General features: G+C 45.6%; 1 protein-coding gene across 1 annotated transcript in view; it reads right to left on the reverse strand.

Moving 5' to 3' along the window:
- Nucleotides 1–25,987, reverse strand: part of ADAMTS12 (ADAM metallopeptidase with thrombospondin type 1 motif 12) — a 362,955-nt gene extending 336,968 nt beyond the window's left edge. Inside the window, exons 1-2 of the mRNA XM_090037912.1 lie at nt 25,734–25,987; nt 15,276–15,637 (exon numbers count right to left, since the gene is read on the reverse strand). Of these exons, the coding sequence (XP_089894038.1) occupies nt 15,276–15,637; nt 25,734–25,860 (489 nt within the window). The 5' untranslated portion in view covers nt 25,861–25,987. The remainder of the gene's footprint in view (nt 1–15,275; nt 15,638–25,733) is intronic.
- Between the last annotated feature and the right edge of the window lie 535 nt (nt 25,988–26,522).

The raw sequence follows: 26,522 nt of genomic DNA on the forward strand, positions 1-26,522 counted from the left end.
GGCACCGAAGTGAATTCTAATTTTAATAAATGTAACGTCTCCATATTCCCTAAACCCTATTATTTTTCAGGCTTTGCGGATTAGCACTTCACAGAGCAGTATCTGACAATACTAAAATACCTTATTCTTTGGCAGCCCCTCATAGTTGAGGATGACTGTTGCTTGTGATCATCTTATTTGTGGGTCCGAAGATGGCTGAGGCCTATCCAGGATTAACAGACTTTGCTGCAACTCAGACACATGGATGATGTGGCTGACCCACCCAAGTTGATGTCAGATGATCATCGCCTCAATGCTTTGATGTTTGCTTGCGAGAGGACGCTAATGTTGGTGTCTCTGTCTTCCCACTGCATTCAAAGGATCTTCCACAGGCAGCACTGAGGGTACTTCTCCAGTGACCCGGTTTTTCATTGAGGCACTGATGGAAAAGGTCTAGCTTGATTGGATCTTTGTGTCCTTCTACATTGATCTTCCATCTGCATTGCTTCTGCTGCAGCCATCATTTTGGGAGCCAGTTTGAGTGACACAACTAAGTGCATGAGTTGGTGACTGGTCCAGAAATTGTCAGCTCACAGCATAGCTCGTCTGAAGTGGACATCTTTGCAATCCTGGGCATAAACAACAATGTACCAATGCTTAGATCATGGGTGTTGTCATGATGTCTTGTGCCTGTTTTTCTGGTGAAACAGGGTGTTGGTAATGGTGAGTCCACGTTCCATGCATTTGGTTAAGAGGAGGATGGTGTTGGAGTTGACCTTTCCTACTCTTCCCTTGCCAATAGTTCTGTTTCAGAGGTTCAAATCCCTTCTGACTCTGGCACTGAAATCACCAAGAAGAATAAGCTTGTCTCCCTCCAGAACATCAAAGGACTTGGTCAAGGTTGGTGTAGAATTCCTCCTTGGTTTCATTGGAGGTGTCAAGAGTTGGGGCATATGCACTGATGACAGTGCTGTACTGGTCCCCCACTAGTTTGAGGTGCAGAGTCACGAGGTGCTCATTACTTCCAACAGGGAACTCATTGAGTTGGTTTATGAGTTCATTCCTGACAGCAAAACCAACACTATAAAGCCAGCACTCTCCTTCCTGGTTACTCTTTCAGAGGAAGGTATAGCCACATCCATGTTCTTTGAGCTGTCCATCTTCCATTTGCCAGGTCTCACTCAGTGAAGTGACATCAATGTTGTATCACCTGAGTTCTCGAGCCATGACTATGGTATGGCGCTTTGGACATTCACTATTAGGACTGTCCATGAGGGTCCTGATGTTCCAGATCCCAAAACTGGTTGCGTGTCCTCATTAATTTCAATCGCCGTAAAGGTGATCCCTCTGGATACAGCTATCCAGTCAGGAAGAAGGTAGATAGACTGTATTTAGGACACCTTTTCTAGGACTCTCCCCATGCGGGTGAGTCGAGTGGATTCTGAAGAGGGCTGCTCAGTGGCAGCTACAGATGCCAAATTGCACTCCTGCTGTGTCCAAGAGCTAAATGTAGGGATCTACTTAAATCATGTTTTTGCATTTTTCAGGGAAAGCAGGAAATCCTCTACTTTGCCTGAAGAGCAGAAATACACCCTTCCTGCTTGCAACTGGTGTGACATCACCTGGGGGGGGAAGAAAAAAAACCACAAACAAACTGGAGACAAGCAGTAGCAAGAAGGGAGCAAAGAAAAGTGCAGGAAACCTTCCTCTGCAGCACCAGGTCAGGAAGTGCTACAGTGCTAAGCGATCACGGGGACCCAGGGGAATGTGGGACAGATGGGAGCAGGTTATGCAGACTGAGGATGGTCAAACTGAAGTGAAAACCAGCGGGACACCAGACAGGAATCGGAAGCCTGGTGCTCATTTTAAACCGGTCACCTGTCCCACAGTCATCCCCTACCCCTTCCACTCCCAAGCCTCCCCTGCTCCCACTGGCTCTCGCCACTCCACTTTAGTCCCTTGCCCCTAGAAGGATTTTTTTTTTCTTTTTCAGTGTCTGTTTTTGGGTATGGAAAGCACCCATGGCTGCTGGGGGGGTGGCAAGCAGTGAGGGGTGGGGATGCCACCAGGCTCTCAGGCAATGAGCAGCATGAAGGGAGGTGAAAAATAATGGCAGCCACTGGTGTGAAAAGTTCCTGAAATCAATGGCCACCAGCGTGATGGCTACCAGAAAATAATTAGCAGCTACCAGAAAATAATTAGCAGCTAGCACAGTTTAAATAGATGCCTAGCTAAATGACCCTCTTGTAACTGCCGCCATCATGCCCATTCATGACTAAGGATGCCTGGAGACATGCAGTGAGGCTGCTCCAACACACTGTAATTACAGAGCATCAGACCAGACTCAATTCTTCTGGAGAGTGCTAATTAGCATGCTCCAGCAGCCTCCACATTTCATGCATCAGTATCCCTGTGCTTCAAAATGCAGGGGTGCTTTAATTAAAGCTTATTCGATGAGCTTTAGTTAAAGCACCCCTGCTGCCATCTTGGAGCACAGGGATGCTGATACACAAGACACTGCAAACACTGTAATTAGAGCAACTCCAAGAGTCATTCTAATTAAAAAAGCACCTTCCCCACCCCTGGAGCATGTGTTAAAATACCCTAGGACTTTCCAGACCTCACAATCCTGCTCCTGTCATCACTAGCTAATTGCCAAAAAGGGCTTGAAAAACATGCTGGAAAACCCACTTTCATGGAAGATGCTTGTGCGTGATTTCTTTCATCAAGGAGAAGCTGCTGCACATCCACTTTCACATGGTTCTGGGCAAAATGGGACCTTGATCCAATAGCAAGGATACCAAGACAACTGGGGATCTCATTCTGCTGCAGCCTTTGTCCACCTTTGCAGCAGTTGGGACTCTAACGTCTTCTTCCGCCTGCTCTGCCATTGAGGACTTCTGGACCCATGGCTGGGGGCTGGGCAAGCTTATTATAGTGGTGGCCTGTACTTGCCATGTCAGAGTACTGTCCGCAGAGCTTATTCTGGGAGCAGAGCTGTGCTGCTACCCAGCACGTCCATCAGTGGCAGGCAGAGGAACGACCTTCAGGGAAGGCTGGCTGCAAAATAAGCAGGGGTAACTTTGGCAAATAAGCAGTTGCAGACAAAGCAGCAGCAGCAGCATCAGGATGCGGTGGGGACAGCAGATGGCAATGCTTTTCCTCCTGAAAAGCCAGATATATCCTTTGATGGTGCTAACTCCTAACAGAGTTAATAAACAGTGTTTTCCACCTTTAAAAATGGCTCTCTGACTGGGGTCATCTTTATCTAAAAGTTCCTGGTATTCAGGAATAGACCTGGGTGAAATTTTTCAGTCAAGTATTTTATTTTCTGAAAAATACAGATTGGAATTGGGTGAAACTATTCACCAAATAAACTGAAAAAAGTCAGAACATTTCAAAATAAAAGTGTTTTGATTTTTCAAAACTATGTTTCATTTAGAAGTGTACCTTCTTTTAAGAAAGCAACACTGTAGAAGGTTAAAGATCTCTCTGAAACTTAAACATGTTTTAGGTCAAGCAAGAAAACAACATTTTATTTAACAAGATGCAAAATTTGAGGGGAGTTTCATTTCAGTGAGAAAAAGAAAAGCTTCATTTTGGGTCAATCCAAATTGAATTTAAAAAAAAAAAAATCAACTATTTACACAGCTCTACTCAGGAAATACTTTCTCTGAAGGAATTTACAGTGGCAGCAGGGAGAAGCAGTGCAGCAGCCAGGTTCAACAAAAAGTGAAATATAATCACTGGGTGCAGTTTCAGCCGTGATAGATCGAATGCAGCACCACGTGGTACTGCTAAGCAGTCATATTTCTGTTATCATTGCAGAAGCATGCACACAGCTAATACACTTAAGCTGTTACCAAATACTGAAGTATTGGCCAGCTGGACTCAGCAAAGCGAGCAGCTGTTGTTCCTATGGAGTGAGCCTGTTTTCCTGGTGTGATCGGAAGCATACCATTCTAATCCCACGAAGGCAACGAGCCTGATCCTCTTTGGATTAAATCTGGAGTAGCTCCATTGAAGCCATACAAAACTTGGAAGTGGTTAAAGTGTGCCATGAAAATGAGGAGAGCATCTCTAGGTTTAATTTAGCTCTGAGGAGAACATCACAATTGTGTTGCATAGAGAAACATCTATCAATCAGATGCTCTGTTTAGCATGATGCTGTTCTGGGGGGTTTGCATAAACTCTGTCAGATTACTCCTTTCGCTTGGCTGCCTCCCCTGTTGGGTCCTGTGCAGATCTGATGACAGAAATGTCCTGCATTACCACCTTGACCTGCTGCATGCCTCAGGCTGCCACAGAGCCAAATAGTCTGTGCAGGGATAAAAAAAACAAAACAAAACAAAACACACCCTGATGCAAGTCTCTAGATCAGTGATCCTCAGCCAGGGTGCCATGGCCTTTGAAGGGTGCTAAAGGAGACAGGAGATAAAGGCAATCTCCAATGAGCAGATAAGCAGAGACTCTTCCCCCCACTGCAGCAGAGGCTCTTCCCTGCTGGCTGCTGTTCCTTGTTTCTGGCCCCTCTTCAAGCAGGTAAGTGTTATAATAAATAGTCCATTCCACTTAATTCACAAAAGTTTTGGAGGATGCCTTGAGTCTCAAAAGGCTGAGAACCACTGCTCTAGATACGCACAGGATTCCAGATTGTTATGCCCAGATATGCCTATGCAGGAGAAATGTGGTTTTGTGTTAGTTTACTAGAACAGGTTTCTTTAGTTGTAGAAGACATTAGGGGGACCCACATTTGCATCTTCCCCAATTAAGTGGACACTCTTAAAAACTTTGGCCTAAAATTGTATTGGACTAGATTGGATTAATAAACCACATTTTAAGGAAAAGCAAATCAACATATAACAGTGCTTGGATATAAATGGAATTCACTCCACCTGGGACATCAGTAGAGTTTGAACCCAAGACCCTTCTTCCTAAAATCTTTTACCACTTGAAATAAGAGAGTAAGTTCCTTTACTAATATCCGTTTTGGACTCATATCTTCCTATGGAGACCAGCCACAAAAGGGACCATGTTCTCTTAGTGCTGGTTAAAAAAACACTCTCTTTTAGTCTTGGGAACTCCAGTAATATGGTAGGGGGGAAAGAGGCCATAAAGCAAGTCAGACAAGGACCAGTTTCCATATGCCTTGGAAAACTTGGATTCTTGGCTTTATGCAATGTACAGGGAACAAAAAACTAAGCAGTCAGAAAAAGGCCATCATTCCTTACAAACTCAAGTGTGTAAACGCAGAATGTAACCTCTTAATCTGAGGTTATATTTTAAAATACCTGGGAAAGCAATCCAAGGGATTTTAATAGGATATTATATTATGTCATGTTGGGCTAAAAAAACTCCCGGAATAGCTTCAGTCAGAGTTGGAAACCCTACCTAGATTTGGACACAAATACAAGATTGCCGTTTATCAGGGCCGTTAGATATAGGTCATTCCCACTCTGAATCCATCTCATCATGCCACTAAACAAAACCTGTCTGCTTCTTTGAATCGCCATGATCCTGGTTTCATTTGCACTGGAAAAGTCTGGGTTGGCCACCATCCTGGATTTGAGAAACCCAGGACCAAGCACTATTGAATAACACTGTACAACAATACCTCTGGATAGCACCTTTCCCTGCAGTTCACTGTTCCTAAACCAAGGTTTAGAAACTCTTTGGGGAAAAAAAACCCAACATCAACAACTGATGATAAAATGTTAACAGATTGGTTCATGTATTAGAATGACCTGACAAATCTTTGCTCTCAGCTGAAAAACTTGATATGCAGTGTCACCATGATTGCTTCAAGAAAGGACTGTCTTGTTCTTAAGGCAAAAGATGGGGGAGCAGAAAACAGAATTGATTTCCCAAGCCTATTAGATTTCTTATATGAGTTTAGGAAAAGCATTTAATTTTTCTGTGGCTCTGTTTTCTCCCTAAGCATATACATACTTCCCTACCTCACAAGGGAAAATCAGGATTAATACATAATTGAGGATTAATTCATTAGTGTGTTTATGAAGATAAGTATAATCCTCTACTGAAAGAGGAAATGGAAATGTAAAGTACTATTGTACATAAATAAAATATGTACTAAATAAACTGTGATGACAAAGCCTTGTATTTTTCCCATTATATGGACACAATTAAACGTTTTATTTTGTTACTTCCCAATTTAGTAAACCTCTCTCAAAAAATATGAAATTACAGCTTCTTTGCCTATGGACTGCATTTCTTTTTGCATAATAAAGAACATTTTTTCTCCTTTTAGCATTACTAGAGAACCATTAGGTCTTTTCAGTTCTCTCCCATAAGCAAGAAGGTTAATAACATGGATGGGGCAGAAGAGATCCAGAGACCACATCCTGTATAGTGGAAGGATGTTGGAAGAGTTTTGAGTCACCGAATGAGCAAGGGGGAGAGAGTGCCAGTGGTCTGATCATCACCAGTCTGGGCAGGGGGTTACCTCAGCTCTTGTTCTTGATCCATAGACCTGGTCTATTTACACAAACTGGAACAGTTTCATAGGTGAGAGATCCATCCCTAAATCTCTGCAAGCCCAGTGGTTAGGGCAGTCTCATATGGTTGGGAGACCTAACTTAAGACCCTACTCCAAATCCGGTAAACAGAATATTTGAATTCAATTATCCAACTTCTAGCAGAGCATCCAAATCACTGGGCTACAAGGGAAAAAACACTTTTCTCCTCTTTCTCTTTGGTTTTGTGAATACTGCCTAAGTTCCTTTGTGAATCAAGCTCCATGTCCCCACATTTTCTCCGCTATCATTATCGACACAAACATATTTATTTTTCTTCAAACTGGAGACTTGCCATTTCAAGCCAATTCAAAGTGATTTTATTTTTCATTTGAGCATGGAATCAATTTCAGTCCCCACCACTTTAAGCCTCCTGTATATTGCAGGTGTCCATTTATAGCTGGCAAATAGTCTGATCATTCCCCAATCCCATCAATTTTAGTGGCAAAGGAATGGTTTATATCACACTAAGAACAGAACAGACTCAGCTGTTTGCACCTTGTTATAGAGCAGAAGTGCTCAACCTCTGGTCCATGAGCCAAATGCAGCCCGTGGAGCCTTGGTATCTGGCCCGTGGGGCTCCCTACAAGTTGCAAAACTTGGCAGCAGGAGAGCAGTGGTAGTACTGCCACTACTCCCTGCTTCCAAAATCCCGAGCCCTGTGGGCTGGGTTGGAGCCAGACCACAGCCCTCCCCCTACAGGGCTGGATCAGAGCCAGGCCATGCCCCCTTCTCTCTGCCCAGCCAAGTTGCGAACAGGACATGCTCCTTCCCCCACCACTGGGCCAGGCTGGGGCAAGGCCAAACCTCCGTCCTCCATGCAGCTTGATTAGGGCCAGGCTGCCCCTTCTGTGCAGCTAGATAGGGCCTTAATGTGCCCATCCTGGGCACCTGATTGGGTCCACCAGCTGAATCCAGCCCACAGAGAGATCAGGCAATGCCAATAAGGCCCCACAGACATCAACAAGAAGTTAAGTGTCACGGGGCGGAGCGCAGGGGCAGCCGTGATCCCTCTGGCAACCCTACTGTGCCAAGTAGGGCGACTCAGCACCCTCTGTCTCGCCCGCCACGTCTTTGATGATATCTGGTTCTCTATGGGAGGCTGCCTAATTGTCCCCTTGGACACGTTGCCCAAGTATATCCCATCCCCTATTCTGGGTGTACCGACCTGGTGCACCCCAGTCTTCTGGGCCGCGCGTGTCTCCAACCTCCCCTTTAGCACACCCCAAGCCTCGCAGCTGTACTGGATGTTCTTGTGTCGTGTACTCACCTCTCCCGGGTTTCTGTTCCCCTCTCGCCCTTCCTGGGCCTCTCTCCTATAAACTCCCTCTTGGAGTTTTTCCCAATACAAGCACCCGTCCCCCGGGGCCTTTCTGATATATGCGCCCCTCTCTAGGCCAGTCAACTGTACACACAGCCCTGCCCAGGCTCCTGCCCACGCGCTCAGCCCTGTACGGCTTCTAACCGTGCGTTCAGCCCTACCTGGGCTCCTAGTCATGCATTCGTCTCTAACGGGTCCCTATCTGCACATCCGCCCCTCTCCAGGCTTACTCTCATGCGCCCGCCCCTCTCCGGGACTTCTACCGTGCGCCCGCCCTTCTCCAGGACTTTGTGGTGGTAGGAGACCAATTGCCCTCTCTGGGGCCTGTGCCGCGCCTCCTGTGCTTCTTGCCCGCACTCAGGCTTCCCAAGTTTGGGCTCAGGCGGCCCTAGCCCTGCCTGGCCCCCAGACCCGCCTTCTCGGGCCTAGCTCGCATGCCTCCCACGCTCGGGGCTCCGGTGGCCCGTGGCCATGCCTGGCCCCCTAACCCTTTTCTGGGTTGTACGCCCTACTGGGCAAACGATGCCCTCACGGGCTGGGGTCTCTACACCCCACACACCGCACCTCTCCGGCGCCCACTCACAGTGCCAACTATGGCGGCAATCGCTGTCGCTATGGCACCACTTGCTGTGCCCTTACTGGGCACCAGGAACCCCCAGATTATTGGAGAGCTCCTGTGAGGCCTCCTCGCACCCCTACAGCCTCACCCGGTCCTCCAGTGGGGGTCAACACCTCCAACACGCGCCCCACCGGCACAAACAGCTGTGCCCGCCCAGCACCACTCGCTGTGCCCACTGGGCACCAGGAACCCCCCAGATTATAGGGGGCGAACCACCAAAAGCGTCCAGCCTCCTGGATCGAAGGGCCGGACGCCGCGTTCAAAAACGACCTCATACGAACTTCCAGGCCGCGCCAGGGGGCCCAGGTCAACTGCCCGCCACGTGGCGCGGCAAAATTTTTCTAAGTCCCACGTCCAACATCAGGTCAACCCGGTCATATGACCAGCCTGGTTGCTCCAGCACCAACACCTGTGCTGCCTTAGGGAGCTTCAGCAGCCCTTATTCCTAATGTCAGTAGCAGGCACCCTAGTGCCCTGCTACATTGAGCATCACTATTATAGAACAATTACCTCGCCAAGACATGTTTTTGAACCTGCTGAAGCCCATACAAGCTTAATCAATCAATCAGCTGTTTGCACCTAGTTAAAGAGTGATTACGGTAGCTATTTAAACCATAGTGGGGGGAGGGAGGGGAAACAGCGCAGAACTGAGTGGTTTTTATATGAAAAGGCAAAGGTAAAAATCAGAGTGGCTCACCTGTGGCATGCATGCCACAACAGCATGGGCAGGCTGCGTGTGTGGCACATGGCAAGTCAGGGAGGGGGCGGGCAACAGAAACACAGAGTCCTAGAGAAGTAGGGCTGGAAGGGACCTCCAGAGGTCATCTAGTCCAACACCCTGTCTCAGGTAGCATCATGCCTATCCAAACCATCTTATATAAATCCATTGTGTAACCTCCTAGCAAAATCACACAGCCCTGGCACAACCACAAGACATAGTGCTCTATCTTGCCACAGGTAAAACAGGGAGACCACAAAAGCTAATGTCCTGCTGCTGTAAAGGTTATTAATATATGCTCAAGAGATCCCAGGTAGAGAGCCATGCTCTCTACACCTCTGCTACAGAGGAAAGCAACCCCTCTCCCCCACAGTCTGTACCAGTCTGATCATGGGGTAAAATTCCTTCCTGCCCCCAAATATGGCCATTGCTCTGACCCGAGCAGAGGGGCAAGCCCTTCTAGCCAGGAGCCTCTGGGTTTAAATTCCAGCAGGAATACTGGCGCGCACAGTCGCAATCCCCAGCCTTTGCTGCAGCCAGTGCCCCTGCGGAAGGCAAACAGGGCAAGAAGCAGAGAGCAGAGTGAAGGATCAGAGAGGGGAAGGGGTTTGAATTGGCACTTGGTGGAAGTGCAGGGCAGAGTGGGGGAGAGAAAGCTTAATTTGTGGCATGCCTGCCACAAAGGTTGTTCTCTGCTGGTTTAAAGAGTTTTTCAACAAGCCAGCATGTTACTTTACTTCAGTGGGGAAGTGCATGCTGAATGTCAGATTATGCATGTGATGCTCTACATGGTTTTATCATCCAGCTCATATATAGCACATTAAACCCAACCTGCCTACCTTGTGCACCGGGGAGTATATTCACACAGCTCTAAAATCCCTGGTGTCAGCCACTGGGCCATGAGTGCTAGGCAGGTAAAAATCCAGGGATAAGAAGCTATAAAAGAATTGGCTTCAAATAAGCATAAAAAGAACTCTGGAATGATTAACCACTGAGGGTACACTCCAGTGTTTTTCCACCCTTTGTACAAACTTTTGCACTTTGAAACTTGCACATTTGGGAGTGTTACTTGACCAATGCATATGCATACCAGTTAAGAGACATGATTTTTTGAGCACCTATAGCCAACGAACAAGGGGGAAAAAAAGTCAAATCTATACAGTAAATACTCAGAGCATGTAAACAAACAAGACTATATCACCCACACCTGTCCTTGGCACTTCCCTCAGGACATTCAATTTAAAATTCCCACCTCAGTGTTAAGACCTTCTTGTTCTAGACCACACAACCAAATTTCTCTCTGCTGTCTCATCTCACAACTGGTAGAAAATTCTCTCCTCTGCAACTCCTGCCAATTGTATCTTCCTGAGAAGCATATTAGTCTTGTCAATTCTAGTTTTCTTGTAAAGAATTGAATCTTCAGATCTCTCCCCTACCTATACTTCTTAAAATATAAAAGAAGACTCAAGTGGATGATTGAGTTATTCTATCCTGCAATGAATTTAGGGAGTCTATAGAAGATGCTAGATAAAAACAGTTTAATATTTCAAGGAGAACAAAGCTTTTGAAACTTGCTATATTTCTTTAGGTATTGTGAAAAAAAGTAAAGTGTTATACTTTGCTAGTAAAAATACAAAATGAAGCAATATATTGACAAGGGGGAACACTACTAGCAATTAGGGACAAATCTTTTCATATATAGTCAGAAAACTGCACTACCTTTTTCAAGCCCCTGTGCCCTCTGAAAAGGACTAGAAAATTGATTTTCCCAGAAGCAGGTGTTTTGTATCTATGTCCACTTGATTTATTCAGCAGTAAAAAGACTTTCAAAATGTAATGAATAAAAATGAATGGTAATAACGCCATTGTTACAGAGTGATGCCCAGGGTACAGCATTGAAACCCTTTTCAGTTTTTTTTTTATTAACAAAGTAAAAGCTCCAGGGATTTGAAAATGTGTTCTTTAGGATTTCTATATTTCTGTCTATCTTGCATCTGTGTGATGCTCCTGACAAGACAAATTCTCATCACACTGGGCACTGGTCCCGGATTTGTTCCTGGAGTTTGAATTTGTATCTGCAATCAGGAAAAATGGTAACTTGCAACAAATAGGCTTAAGATTAAAAGCAATTACTCCTGAAAAAAAAAAGAATGTATATGAGCAAAACTAGAATTGCCATCTTGCAAGAGACTGCAAGATTGTAAGATTTTGTTTTGTCCTGAGTCAGGATGAAAGGAGGAATCTTGAAAGTTTTTGGCCAGGTGAAACTTTCTAATAATTTTTTTGACCTTGTCAAAACAAAATATGTTGATCACTCCTAGAAATGGATATGCACCCATGAAACATTTAAATGCAATCAAATCAACATTTTCCAATAGGAAAAAACATTAATGGAAAGTTTTTTGACCACCTTCATTCAAAGCAAGATATACACTTGCCAGTTGCAGAGAGGTAGGTAGCCACGTTAGTCTGAAGTGAAGCAGAAGGCAAGGCAGAGTTGAACCTTATAGACATCCTTAGCCTTTGTAGTATTTGCATCACTTTCTACTTGAACGACTGCTCCCTGCAAGTCAGTTCACAGCTTGCCTTGTCAGATGCTATTGCTTATGAAAGCTTATGCAACTGAGTTAGTCTATACGGTGCAGCTGGTCAGAGATCAGGAGCTTGCTCACAGCTTATTGAAGAAGAGCATCTTACCAACAGAACTAGAGTGGTGCTCTGTGTTTTCCTTTATCTTGCCAGGCCACCCAACATGCTGGCAGAAAAGGAACGCCATTTACATCGCTGTCCGCTGCGTTTGAAAGCTGCAGTGTTATTTCAGCCAGATGGTGGACTTAGTCACTCTGCCGCAGTTTTTGGACCACTAGAGTCTGCCCTCCCACAGCTTCAAGTCATCTCAGGACTGCCTCATGTCTTTGAAAACAGATCCGTGGTGTTATATGTGCTTTGCTCTGTAGGGCCCTTCCAAGTGAAAAGTAACATTTTCTGAAGTGCCTAAGCGACATAAGAGCCTAACTCCCATAGGCTTTCACTGAAGCCCTTATGAAAACTGTACGAAGACCTATAGGTCAAGGCTCCATCTGTTTTGGATTGAACTTGCCAGGATCAACGATGTTGGTCCTGACATGGAAGCCATGGTCACACTAGACCAGTGTCACCAGATTTGCCTGTCACTTTGGGGTGTGCTCATTTATTAGGGGTGCATTTCTGGGGTCTCTATAATTCTATCAGTGTGCTACTTGTGTTTCTATATGGAGCTGTATCTCTCCCTTCTGCAAGTCCTCACCCCCAGTGTAGCTATCTTACAGCACTCGGGTTCAATGAGGCTGGGTTCCTCCAACCGCTGAATCAGTCAAACACACATATGCACATGCACACACAGAGATTAATAGGGCACACCCGAGTCAGGCCGAATTATTCAGCACTGACAGGCTGACACACTTATGTGCCTTGAACTTGGTTTATTCCTTACTTCAGCAGGACAATAATAAATGCAGTTAGACACATACACACGTGCTAACAGGGTACGACTGAGCAGGCTGGATCTAATCAGCACTTTCAGCTGATGCCCTCGTGAACCTCAAAAAACTCAGCACATCCCAACCACTTGTCACAAGGGTCCTAGTAGTAACTCCCTTGATGAGCAGACCCCACTGTAGTACTGAGCAGTACAGGGATCTTTGCCGCAGGTAAAAGAAGTGTTGCTGCAGAGCAAATGGGGAGGTCAAGGGGAAGGAAGAGTAAATGAGTTTCAGAGAGAGAGAGAGAGAGAGAGAGAGAGAGTATAGCAACCAGCTTGACCATAAAAGTTATTTATTGCCAGGTATAGTCTAATTGCCTCTTTGCAGCTGTAAAACACTTCAACAAATTGGTCCCCAGTGTTAAAATTAGTCAGAAAACCTGGATAATCAAAAACTTCAGTCCTACAGACAATGATCATGAGCAATATTCTGCATCTTTAAACATAATGCATTTAGAAAAACATCTTTAAGAAGTATGCAAATATTTTTCTACACTTTCATGCTACTCCAAGAGCCCCAATTTCCTTTACACCAGACCCTATTTGTGTTACTTTTCACATATGTTCAGGACATTTTAGAAGCTCTCAAGGTTTCTACAGGATTTGAACAGGAAGGAATTTCTTAACATATCAATTGATTGGTGGGAAAAGGAAATTCTTCACAGATGTTCATCTTAGCCCAATGCGTTCATCAAACACAAGAGGCAATTCAGGCTTGAAAGCCTTGTTTTCCAGGCCCTTATAAACTCAAGACACATGCACACAGTCCTCACTGGCATTATTTCTTTTCAGTGACACAAACTACAAAGGGACTCATAAGGCACAAACAGAAGTGCCGCTCCATTGTAACTCATGCGAAGTGCTGTGGATTACAATGGGATCCCCTGAACTCAACAGAAATTCTCTGTTGGGTCCTGAGGTTTGGGACCAGGGAGCAGAGGGAGCTCATTCTGGGGGGGTTGCAGCCAGCGCAGGAGGGTGGAGGGGGTTGAACAGCTCCTCCCCCATCTTGGGTGGACTCCAGTGCACCCAGCCCATCCTCCAGTGCCAGCTGGAAAAAAACTGCAGACTGAACTCCCTCAGCATCTTTTCTCCCCTCCCATTCTGAAAACTTTACGGGGGCTGAGAGGCAGTACAGACACAAGTTACTGAAGCCGCTCCATTTTGGAGCATCTTCATTTGGACCCTCATGCAATGGGGAAGGAAGCAGGGGCAGGGGCACGCTCAGTGACTTTCCTGCTGTACTTCTGGATTTGGTGCATCTGGTGAGGAGTGTCTGAGAAAAGTCACTCCTATTGAGGTTACAAAGCTGGTTATATACATAGCTTTACCTCTCCCCTTCTGATTTTCCAGAGGTGAATAATTTGGACTGTTGCCGATTAAATTCTTCCCTTGCATAAAGACAACAGGAATGGCCTGGTGCTGGATTGATTCCTTTTCAAGAGCTATCATTTTTCACTCAGGAAGATTATTTTGCTCACAGGAGTTAGAGGGTTGCATGCTCCACAGATTCTGTAGGCCAAGGGTATTTTATACACCAGAGGCTTCTTGCTTCCTTTCATTCCTGCTCCTAACAAACTCCGTGTACCACCCTCCACTCATTATTTCAGGGACTCCCTGCAAGCCTCCTCTCCAATACACCTGTGTTTCTACATGCGCCTTCAAACCTGCTTTCCTCCCCCCACCTTAGTAAGGCCCACCAGTCCCTGCTTGCTAAGCCAGGTGGGTCTTAGGGGCTTTCCAAGTCTTCCTCATTCCTTCCCTTCCTTCCTTTAACCTCCACCCCTATTCTTATTCCCTTCCTCTGCTTCTGGGATAAAGGTCTCTCAAGGTCTCAATTTTAAATTATATCAGAAAGATGAATAGAACTAAAAGGAAAGGCTCTTTTTGGAGTGGTGGGAGTTAATTTCCACCATTAAGCTCTTATGTGATCAAGAAAGAGTTACAGAGATGGCTAAAATTGAAATTCTGCTAACCAGACGTTAAGGCCTTCAAATGTTTCCCCTCTTTCATACCACCTTCCAGATCCCACCCCCTCCCCATAATTAATAGGATGCTGTCCATTGATGCCAAGAACATTTTCTGAAATTGTGGAATGAATCAAATGTGGCATTCAAAAAGCTAGCACATTCCAGGCAGTCAGAGAAATGTCATCTGACCTCGCTTTGCTAGGCCAATTAGCAACCAAAGCCCTTTTTCATTTGCCTCAAATTCATCTGAAGGCCTGCAGTATGAAAAATGAAATGAAAACCTCTATAAGATTTTATGAAGTTTCCAGCACATCTGAGCTTCAGCAAGAAAAGGTATTTAATCTCCCAGCCCCAAACTAAACCAGAGCACATAGGGAAATGCAAGATTTTAAAGAGTTTCAAAGTTTAGAACTCCCCTCGCTGACCAACAAAGAAGTATAGATTAGGTTCAAGGCTGGATAAAACTTCAAGCTAATTCTTATTCACATGATACGAAGTGCTATTTTGGTACAGTCTAACTAATCCATCTACTTTTTAGCAGCATACATGATTCTTTTTAGCTCTAAAAAAAATCAAAATTAGCATGGCACCATGAAGCAAAGTCACATTACTCACCAGGCCATTACAAGTGCTGATTACTGCAGTCCCGTGCCCATCATCTGGATGTAGTACCATGCCAGTGAAGTGACATGACGTTCCTGAGCGAGGCACAACTTTTGCACCAGTGTAGTTCCCGTATCTCCTTTCCAGTACATAGTTATTGGAAAGAAATTCTTCATTAACAGTCAAGTTAAAAAACAGGTTCTTCTCCTTGTGGCTAATTTTATAATATACAAAGTTTTCCTTTTGACTGAGGTCCCTTTTTCTCCTGGCACTTGAGGTATGATGCTGCAAACTGTAGGAGAGAAAACACCCACTTGCATCTACTTTTGTAGGTCCAACCACATGGTATTCTTGCAGCGCCTTGATAAAGTGCTCTAAAAAAAATGCAGAAGAGACATTTTAGCTTGTGTCACTACAGGGCTCACATGTTTTAAATAGAGAACTCTTTGGGGGAGGGGTGTGATTCATCACCCCATTTCACTGGCATAGAGTGGTGCTGTGCATCACTATGGATTACCAGGCTGAGCACTTTAACAGCTTCTTTAGACATTTTTAGTCTCCCATTTTAATGCTTACTCTGAGGCTAGGGACAGACATTACATGTAAACCAATTTAAGTGATCAGAAACTGGTTTAAACCTGTAACAATAGATGTTCAGTGCACATAAGCCAGTTTGAAAATGGCTGAAACCAGTTTTGAATGTAGCATCAGACTTAACTGATTTGGCTCAACCCAGTTTATGCAAAGTCTGTCCCAGACCCCTTGCTGGTTTAAAATAAACCAGATTCCCCCAGCATCCTGGCATGCTCTCTGCTCCACAGCAGGGCTGGCCCCTCCCCTCTGCTCCCTGGCCAGAGCTCCAGCAGAGATTGCAGACACAGCAGGGTCTGCCTGGCTTCCCCCTGCCCTATCCCACCCCCTTTCCCCCCCCCCCCTGCTTGCGGGATAAGCAGGAATCTCCCCCTCCCTCCCACCCACAGCATGGACCTTAACCCCACAGACCCTAGGCACGTGGTATGTTAGCTAATACTGAGAGGTGTCTCTGTGTGTGTGTTTCCAGTTTCACTGGGACAGGCAGGCAGAATAGTAACCACTTAGAGCTTTTTTGGAGCTAATCACCAGGTCACCAGGTAAATTGTTTAAGAAGAGTTGAATTAATAGATAGGCTATTGTTTTGCTGATGAGGTGATAAACACTTAACAGCTCCCTGCTGGCTTGCTCACCTGTCAGTTTGCTGCAGACAGTATAAAGAAGCAGGTAGGGAGATTGAAAAGCTCTGCATCATCAACTAATGCATGCACTACCCATACCTCCTTGCCTCAGAATGCTAGCAGGGGGCTGGCAATACTCCCACTCCTTGAACAGCCAGTGAGGAAAAGCCTGGGATGGTTCAGGCAGACCTGCCTGGCCATCCCCTGCCTCAGCTCAGCTCTGTGGAAGGGAAAGGAGGGCTGCTCTAGCACCCTCTGGCTTCTAGCCCGAGCCACTGCAGGCATGTGCCTGAATTTCCTCAGTTCAGAGAAAATATCTGTTTAGTTATAAACTGGTTCAGCCTAGCCAGGTTAGACTAACCTGCAAAGATTGAATTAATTCAGGCTCAGGCATTTTTAATGTCTGTCCCTAGCCTGAAAGTTTAAAAGATCTTTAAGCAGTCCTTTCATATTTCAGTAAGAACAGTGAATCAATCTCTCTCAGGTTTGTATGCTTTCATTTATAACACTGTGGCTTTAACTTAAGGGAGCACTGCATGTGTACCGAGCTGGAGAAGGAAAGGGGCCAACCAGCCTGCAGGCTTTACTGAGGCTGCAGGCCACCCTGAGATGGCCACTGCCAAAGGGTGATCCTCAAGGGTATCATTTGGTGTAGACAAGAGGGAATTATTATATTCCTTATTATAACTGCTTTAAATTCAGAAACATGCCCTTTGGAGGGAAGGGGAGGTTGAACAGGTTTTGGGGATAGCCACCACCCCCTGAGAGAGAAAAAGGTACAGGCTTAGGAGGGGTGGAAGGGACTCCCCAGGTAAGAGGCAGAGGAGAGGGGAGGTGGGAGGAGACAGGAAGGAGAATGGGAGGAAAATCTTTTTAATGGAGAAAATGAATTGGGGTTGGGAAGCATGGCTCTGTTGTGTGATTGCAGTGGGGTAGCACTCTCCTAGATGAGAAGCTGAGGAGCTGGAGTGGGATGTCTTGAATTGTGGGGTATCATGGTAGGAGTTTGTTTTCTTATACCATCATACTATAATAGCTTATAAAACCAGAATAAAGTATCTTGTCTTTTGCATACATATCTAATTAATAAATGCAAACATACATAAAGCAGATTTTTAGAATTCAGAAGACACCAAGCACTGGATGGATAAACTGGCTGATGGGGTACACCCTGAGAGTAGTGGTGGATGGCTTGTAATCAAATGGGTAAGATGTGAGCAGTGGGGTACCTCAGGGTTTGGTCCTCGGGCCCGCACTGTTTAACATCTTCATCAATAACTCGGACATGAAGGTAGAAAGCACGCTGTCCAAGTTTGCTGATGACACTAAGATGTGGGGCAAGGTAGACATACTTGAAGGGAGAGAGAGGCTGCAAATAGATGTAGACTACAAAAGTGGGCTGACTAGAATAGGATGGGGATCAACGTAGACAAATGCAGGGTGCTGCATCTTGAGAGAAGGACTCCACAGCATACATACAGGCTGAGGAGTTCCCCTCTTGAAAGCACACAGCCAGAACAGGATCTTGGAGTCATTATAGACTCCAAGATGAACATGAGCCACCAATGCCAGACCACAGCCAGCAAGGCCAGCCATACCTTGTCATGCAGTCCAGAGAGGTGATACTCCCCCCCACCCAAATGCAACTTTGGTCAGGCCGCAGTTGGAGTACTGCATCCAGTTCTGGGTGCTGCACTTCAAAAGAGATGTGGCCAGCATGGAGGAGGTTCAAAAGAGAGCCACCCGCTTGGTGAGAGGGCAGAAGGGCAGGCCCTACGAGGAGAGACTGAGGGGCCTGAACCTGCTCAGCCTCAGCAAGAGGAGGCTGAGGGGGGACCTGGTGGCTGCCTACAAACTCATCGGGGAGATCAACAGCAAATAGGTAGAGCCCTTTTCTCCCCAGCACCACCTGGGGTGACAAGGAACATTGGTAATAAGCTGACACTTTTCCAACCTGGATAGGTAGCCATCACCCCCACCCCCTCTTCAACCAAGGACTTGGACTCCATTTCTCTTCCCTACCTGGAGTATGTGAGCAATTGTCACGCCCTCCTGTCTAACAGCTCAATATTGCATATTGTCCTTTACTTCTGAACTTTAACATCCAGTATCACTTGCCAAATACTTGGTACCAACTTCATTTTAAGTGTCCTACCTTTAGATTTTTCTTAACCCTTTTATATTTTAGTAAGTATTATAGAAAATGTAAGCTTTTTCTAATCATCCTGAGAGTTGGCTTGACCCCACAGGGCAACAGTGTGCCCTAATTAGCCTCATCCCAGTCCACTGGTACAAATAAAAACAAATATAAGCCCCTGGGCCACAACATAACAATAACAATGACACTGAGGGCCACACACTGCCCCTTTAAGAAGGCAAGCTTCTCCCTCAGCAATGTGTGCCTCCTAGCCCCAGGTACTTTAGGAGCTCCTAGAGCCCATCAATTTTACCAACAGCAGAACAGGCAAACAAGCATCTCCAAGTAGCTTTTCTGCAAGAGCTCCTCCCCCAGCTGCTGCCAGAGAACTAACCCCCCACCAGCCCCATCCCTGTGGCTTATATATGCCCAGGGTCCTGTCTCCTTCTGATCAGCTGACTGGGTGCAGGTGCTAGCTAATTCCCTCATTAGCCTCCTGCCAAGGCTACCTGCAGCTGTGGAGCCCTGCCTAGCTCCCAGGGCTGTCTAGCTCAGCTGCTTCTGGTCATAAAGGAGCAGGGACACCTTAGTGTTTTGCAGGGGAATTAGGCATGAACAGAACATGCTGTAGTACACCTGCAGAAATTAATTATGAAACAAAACATGTATAGGAGCAAAGGGAATGAAATTACACTATAATAAAGTGCAAATAGAAAGGGTGAAAGATACTCCCTGTCGGTAATCAGCTTAACTGAGAGGTTAGCACAGATACTAGACCACTTCTGTCAGCTCTGTGGTAAGACTCCTGTCTTATCTGATCTGAAATCAAAAGACAAGAGATGTAACTTCTTAGTGTCCTGTGCTTGGTCTGTGGAACAGTAATCAATTGTTTAAAGGTCAAGCTGGGCAACCAATTGTGAAAAATGTCACTTCCAAAAGCATGCATGGTTGACAATGACTGTTACCATTTGCCATGTATATACACATTTCTTAAGACCACATTTAATGGATTCCTCTATATATGTGAAGGAGCTGGTAGCAGAATGGTTATAACATTTTAGTGTGGGTTCAAACCCACCTTTGAAGTCAGCTGACCCACAGATGATCCAACGGTAACTGGATACCAGGTCAGTTGAGGACTCAGAGGAAGACAAGCCTAAAGCTTACCACATTACTCCCATGAGTGCTATAAGCTTCAAAAACTGGTGTGCCTTACCTACTTAAGCCCAACAAACTGAGAGGCTCAGGTGGCCCCTTGACCTTGAAACAAATGCTAAGGGGTTGCATACAAATTACTGCTTCTACCTCCCCAGTTAATCCTTACCACGCCATTGGTCTGTGTGAGTTAGGGGACCTGCTGTTCACAGTGGCATGACATACCCTAACACAATGTGTAACATATTCCCATGATGTGTGTTCAGAGGGTTTACATCACCTAAAAGGTATCAGTCCAATACAGGGAAGGGGCTGGAAACAGACAAGTAGGGTGGTTCTCTTCTGAATTACTTTCAGCACAGCAGTAAATTGAAGATAAATAATTATTTAAAGACAGAAAACTGCAAATAGACTAATAATAAAACCTCGCCATTTAACTTTCTCTGTAAATTCCTCCTCAATGCACATATTTTGCACTAATAAGGATTACTGGACCCTTGCATGATGCTCAGCTTTAATTGCACTGGACAGACTGCTGACTGTGACGCCCAGTACTCTGGCTACAGATTTTCAATTCTGAGACAGGAGAAAGTGAAGCCTCCAAGTCCCTGTGGCAGGCTGAGATTGTGACAACTATACTAAGCCATAGCAGGATTTTTCCCAGTTCCCCTGATACTTTATCTCCTCCTGAACAGGGATAGCAACCCAAGTTTCATAGTTTCTAGGGTCAGAAGGGACCTGAGCAGATCATCTAGTCCGAACTCCTGCCATGGCAGGAAAGAGTACTGGGGTCAAACGACCCCACCAAGATGTTCATCTAACCTCCTCTTAAACACCTCCAGGGTAGGAGCCTGCACCACCTCTCTTGGAAGCTGGTTCCAGACCCTAGCCACCCTGACCGTGAAGTAGCGTCTCCTGATATCTAACCTAAACTTACCCTCTGCCAGCTTGTGACCGTTATTCCTGGTCACTCCTGGTGGTGCTCGGGGGAACAGGGACTCCCCCAATGCCTGCTGGTCCCCCTGACTAGTTTATAACAGGCCACAAGATCCCCCCTCAGCCTTCTCTTGTGGAGGCTGAACAGGTTCAGGTCCCATAGCCTCTCCTCATAGGTCCTGCCCTGTTGTCCCCTGATCATACGAGTGGCCCTCCTCTGGACCCTCTCCATGCTGTCGACATCCCTCTTGAAGTGCGGCGCCCAGAACTGGACGCAATACTCCAGCTGCGGCCTGACCAGTGCCGCATAGAGGGGGAGGATCACCTCCTTGGACCTGCTCGAGATGCATCTGTGGATGCATGCCAAGGTGCGGTTGGCCTTCCTTACTGCCTCCCCACACTGCCGGCCCATGTTCATCTTGGAGTCAATGATGACCCCCAGATCCCTTTCCGCCTCCATGCTGACAAGAGGGGAGTTCCCCAACCTGTAGGTATGGTGCCGGTTGTTCCTCCCGAGGTGCATCACCTTGCACTTGTCTGTGTTGAAACCCATCCTATTCTCGTCCGCCCACCCTTGTAACCTGTCTAGGTCTGATTGTAGCCTGTTGCATCCTTCCAATGTACCCACATCCCCCCACATCTTAGTGTCATCAGCAAATTTGAACAGGGTGCTTTTTACCCCCTCATCCAAATCGCTGATGAAGATGTTGAACAGTGCGGGCCCGAGGACCGAGCCCTGGGGGACCCCACCGCCCACGTCCTTCCAGGTTGAGAAGGACCCATCCACTACCACCCAAGTATTTCTGAGGAAAGCAGGACAAGCCAGTCATTCTGCTCTAGTGAGAGGGCTTCCTCGTTTGATCTCTGGCTTGGCATTTTCCCTGTAAAATCCTCACAGAAAGCATTCAAGATATTAAGTCCTCTGCAGCAGCAACAGTAGAGAGTGGACTTGGAAAGTTACTGCATCTCCTCCATTCTGTTGGAGCTCCTCAAAGCCACAATTGTGTTCCTCTTCAGCCTCCTCTCCATCCTTCCCCTGGCAGAAAGATCCTTGCTCCAGTTTTAAGCTGATCTAATCAGAAGGCATGTTCACGATTTGCAATCCAGGACAGTATTTTTCAACTGAAATCCTGAAGATGATTGTGGCCTTATTGGCTGGACAGGAAATGCCAGCAGGAGGGCTTGCACTGCTATGATAACTAGAGCCAAAAATCTACTGTGCTACTGTGGTCAGTTTTTGTCCTGGGGTTTTTGCATTTATAATGAGTGCCTTTAGCTGTGCAAGGTTGGCATGACTCACTAGCAAATGGTAGACACGCTGGTGTTTACACAAGCAATTCTTGAAAAGTACCTCACCTGCAGATTAGTTTAGGACACCATGACTGTGACAATCTTCAAGAAATTACAGAAGGATCGCCTGGCTGTCTACCACAGGAATGATCATTGTGAGAACCCTCCTAAGCCATCTACTTCTACTTGCTGAAAAGCTCCTCCTGAAATCTCAGTGTGGCTTTAGGGCATCAAGAGACACAACTGACATGATCGTCACAGTTCACCAGCTGCAGGAAAAATGCTGGGAACAACATAAACCTCACTACATGGTCTTCTTTGACCTCACAGAAGGCTTCGACTCTGTCATCAAGAACCACTGTGGAGGATCCTTCTGAAGTATGGATACCCATCCAAATATGTCACCACTACATCATCACGCTTCTCGATATTTCTTACCATGATGCTACATCTGAACACCAACAAGCTGCCAGTCAGAGTGGAGCTAAACTACTGAATGAACGGTAAACTCTGTAATCTCAGCCGACTCCAAACCAAAACCACCCTGACCTCAATCATCAAGCTCCATTACACTGATGATGCTGTAGCCTGTGCTCACTTGAAAGCAGACCTTCAGGCAATCATCAACGTTTTTACTGAGGCATTCAAGAAAATGGGACTGATGCTTAACATTCAGGAGACTAAGATCCTCCATCAACAAGCTCTTAATGAGCAGTCTCCAGCTCCAGTAATTCAGATTCACAGTAAACTCTGGAGGACACAGTATTTCCTGTACCTTGGAATCCATCTCTCGCGGAAGGCTGACACTACGAAGAAATCCAGCATGGCCTCAAATGTGCAAGTGTACCCTTTGAATGCCTGAGGAAACGGGTGGTTTAAGATTGTGACATAAGACCCAAAACGGAGCTCATGGGTTATCATTGTTATCAGGCAGTTGTGGTCCCCACCTTACTGTACAGAGCTGAGATGCAAACAACGTACAGAAGACACCTCAAGTCTCTGGAGAAGTACCATCAACACTGCCTGCAGAAGCTCCTGTGAATCCAGTGGGTAGACAGACACACCAAGAGGTTAGTATACTCTTGCAAGCAAACACTATGATCAGTGAGGCACTGCTCATCCAACATCAGTTTTGCCAGGCCAGCCATATCTTCCAGATACCCAACTCCAACTCCCAAAGCAAGTTTTATCCTCCCAGCTCAGTCAAGGCATAGCAGAGAAAGTGCTTCAAGGAGATCCTCAAAGCTAGCCTGAAAAAATGCAGCATCGATATCAATTTGTGGGAGATTATCACCTAGTACTGCCCCAAAAGGAGGGAGAGTCTGCTGCAAAGGTCTCAGTACTTTGAAACTTAACCATGACAACAGGAGATGGAAAAACAGGAGCAGTAGAAACAGCATGTCGAGAACCAAACCAAGAACCCAGTCACCCTCCCCACACAGAAACTTGTGCCCAAGCTGCAACAGTCTGTTGATCCCAGGTAGGCCTCATTAACCATCTTCAGACCCACAGATAAGACAATCATCCTTGACTGTGAGAGATTTCCAATGAGTTTAGGTGCTAGTTTGGTAGGTTGCAGACAGGTTTGCTTGTCTTTTAAACTGTTTGGGTGTTTTTGTCTCGTCTTTTGCAGTATGCAGTCAAATCTCAATGACTGCATACTTGTATTGAAAATTGTGGTGCACAAAATGCTGACAAATGCACACAGTAATCAAATGGAAACAGAGACAAATATTTGCTTTCTTAAATGGTCTGGTCTCTAAGTGGTGACTCATGTAACCTGAGAGAATCTGAGGCTTTCAGACAGAAAGATGTGTTTTAAGTTGATAAAGTCCCTTTACAAGAAGAGATACTTTATCACTTGCCATTGTTGCACCCTGGCTTCAAGTTTCCAACATGTCTTTGGCACTGTTTCACCCCGACTTCCTTTGACCCACCTGGATAGCATACAGATCATTGTCCGTTGTCATTGTCCATTTCTGGAAGGAGCCCCTCCAGGGCCAGAGAAAGACTACGTGTACGTAGCTCTGAGCGTACTTGCAGAATCCAGAGGAACAGCAGATTCACCCAGAGGGAATATGAATTCAAATACACTTTCAGCATTTAACAATAGCTCTTCTTAAATGTCGTTTGCACATGCCCAGTAAGCCACATTTGCTCCAGCCACTTACTGAATAGAACATCTGTAGTCACTTCGGCTAGATGAGAGGCTGGGTTTAGCTTATTTCTGGAATCTCCTTTCTGACTGTGATAACACTTCAGACTTATCACTGCATCAGTCCACTAAACTAAATCCTCTTCTCTTTCCCAGAAGCAAACAACTGTAAGTCAGGTTGGGATTTTTGTTTATTCAAAACCATTTTTAGACTCTTAGAAAAAATAGAGAGCTTTTGATATATAGAATATGCATTTATATTCTACATCCATTTCCCAGAGCCTGGCAAAGCAACAGTCACCTCTTCCTGATCTTCCTAACCTACCCCTCTTCCTCTTATTGTCACCAAGACAAATGATCATTTCTACTGGTTTTTCCTGCAGCCAATGATAAACGCCAAGGTAATGTGTTGTTTAGTCCTTGGCCAATTTATTTATCCAGTGGTTTTTTTCATAAGGCCTGAGACATTTAGGTGATTTTTCTCCCCAGTGCCCAATCTCTTTAATCGTCAGGATGAAGCCTGGAGACTAGACTAGAAAACCATTTTCAGAATGTGAAATTTTCATCATCTCCCACTTTCCTGCTGTGCTGAGGCTTTCCGCAGCATCAGTGTTCCCAAACCTGTGTTTTTTTCACTTATAGGTTGGTTTTTCAGATTGTCCAAAACCTTGCAGAAGTATTAATCAGGTACACAGCGAAGGCCAGGTAACACCATTACCCCATTTTCTAAGAGTTATGTCAGTCTATACAGCTGAGATGTCTCCTTCTGACCCCACACCACACCACAACTGAAACGTTTCACTCAGATACAGTTCAGTGGTTTAATTTCCCCTCCTCACTGGAAAGAAATAACCACAATCGATTTAGCATTCAGAGGGAGGTAATCTGGGTTCCAAATGGCTATATTTCTTCTCTAATACATGGTGCTGCATCACAGCATTGCATGTAGAAGAGAAGGTACATTTACAGGACACTGAACTTCCTAAATGTTATGATGATATAGGCTTTTAGATAGGTGACTCTTAAGATTAAATGTATAATGCAGATAGGTTTCAACAGTAGACTATTCAAATGCAATCTAACCTCATTGCTTCCAGAAAATAACAGAACTACCCAGTCTGAGTTGTCAGCATTATGTATTATTGGTATCACGTTTAAAATCAAAAGTTGCAAGCTCTTTGTCTCAAAAGTGTGACAAGGAGAGTGTCACAAGTTTATATTCCAAAATGCTGTGAGGTACTTTAGTCAATGGTACATTGCAAGATTAAAAAAAAAATGCAACTCACACAGCCCCTTGCAAGGTTTAGTCTTCAGTGTGTGCATAATGTTGGAAAGCAGCAAGTCTGACTTGGTGAAAATAAATCAATCACAGAGCTGCTTGGAAGTTAGATACTCTAAAAGTAATGAAACGCTGTGCAAATACAGAAGCAGAGGTTTCAGCAGACACCACATACAAAGGAATAAACTGAACCTCTTTACTTAGAGCTTTGTGACCCTGGGTTGTTTCCATCAGGAGCATGGGGAGAAAGGATGCCAAGTTTAGAATTAAACACAATTGTTTAATTAAAATGAGAGCAGTCACTGACCTTGCTTCTTGTCTGGATAGAAAAATCTGCCCGGTGGAGGATTTCTACCATAGCAGAGCACTGGAATGTGAAGGAACTGAACCCAAAAGGAAAAGTTTGCAATCCAGCTTCTCTGGACATATGGCATGTTTTAGTTGGGGGAAACAATACAGTGGACTCAGCGTATTTAGCAAACTCCTAGCTGGAGAGGAAAGTGTAAAGTTGCATGGCAGGCGGTAGAGGGAAATTAATGCAGAGAGAAAGCTTCTTCGTACAGAAAGAGCAGAGCAGCTTTTCCTGAAAAGGGGAGTGATTAGAAATCCGGTGTCTGATTTCTGCAGGGGGAAGAAGGAGGGCCCAGTAAGGAAGTAATTTCCAGGGAATCCCTCATTCACTGAGAGCGTTATGCTAATACATTAATGTCAGTTCTCATGAACCCTGCTCTCCAGTCCTCCAGTGGCTGATCCTGCCTGGGAGAGGCTGGAAGATGGATCTGGAACAAAAGCTGCCTGGCTCTGTTTCTGGAACCAAGATAACAAAATCGAGTGTCCTGGATGAAGTGAGCAGCAGCCCCCATAGGCTCTGTCCTGGGAGTAGTGATTGTAGCCCCACAAGCACGTGTCATACGCATGCGTTCACTTCTCTTTTGCTCATGATGTCTTGTGAGTAACTCAGGTTCCAGGGCCCTAGCCTGAATCTGCACCAGCCTGCAGCCCCTGGTACAATGTGCTGTCCCCTGATATACCTGGTACCAGCTCAATCCTAGCACCACGCAGACTTGAACAATTGAGCTTTGCTCCGGCAGTAGAA

This window comes from Crocodylus siamensis, chromosome 3, assembly GCF_052110815.1.
Source record: "Crocodylus siamensis isolate JL-2025a chromosome 3, ASM5211081v1, whole genome shotgun sequence".
NCBI lineage: Eukaryota > Metazoa > Chordata > Crocodylia > Crocodylidae > Crocodylus > Crocodylus siamensis.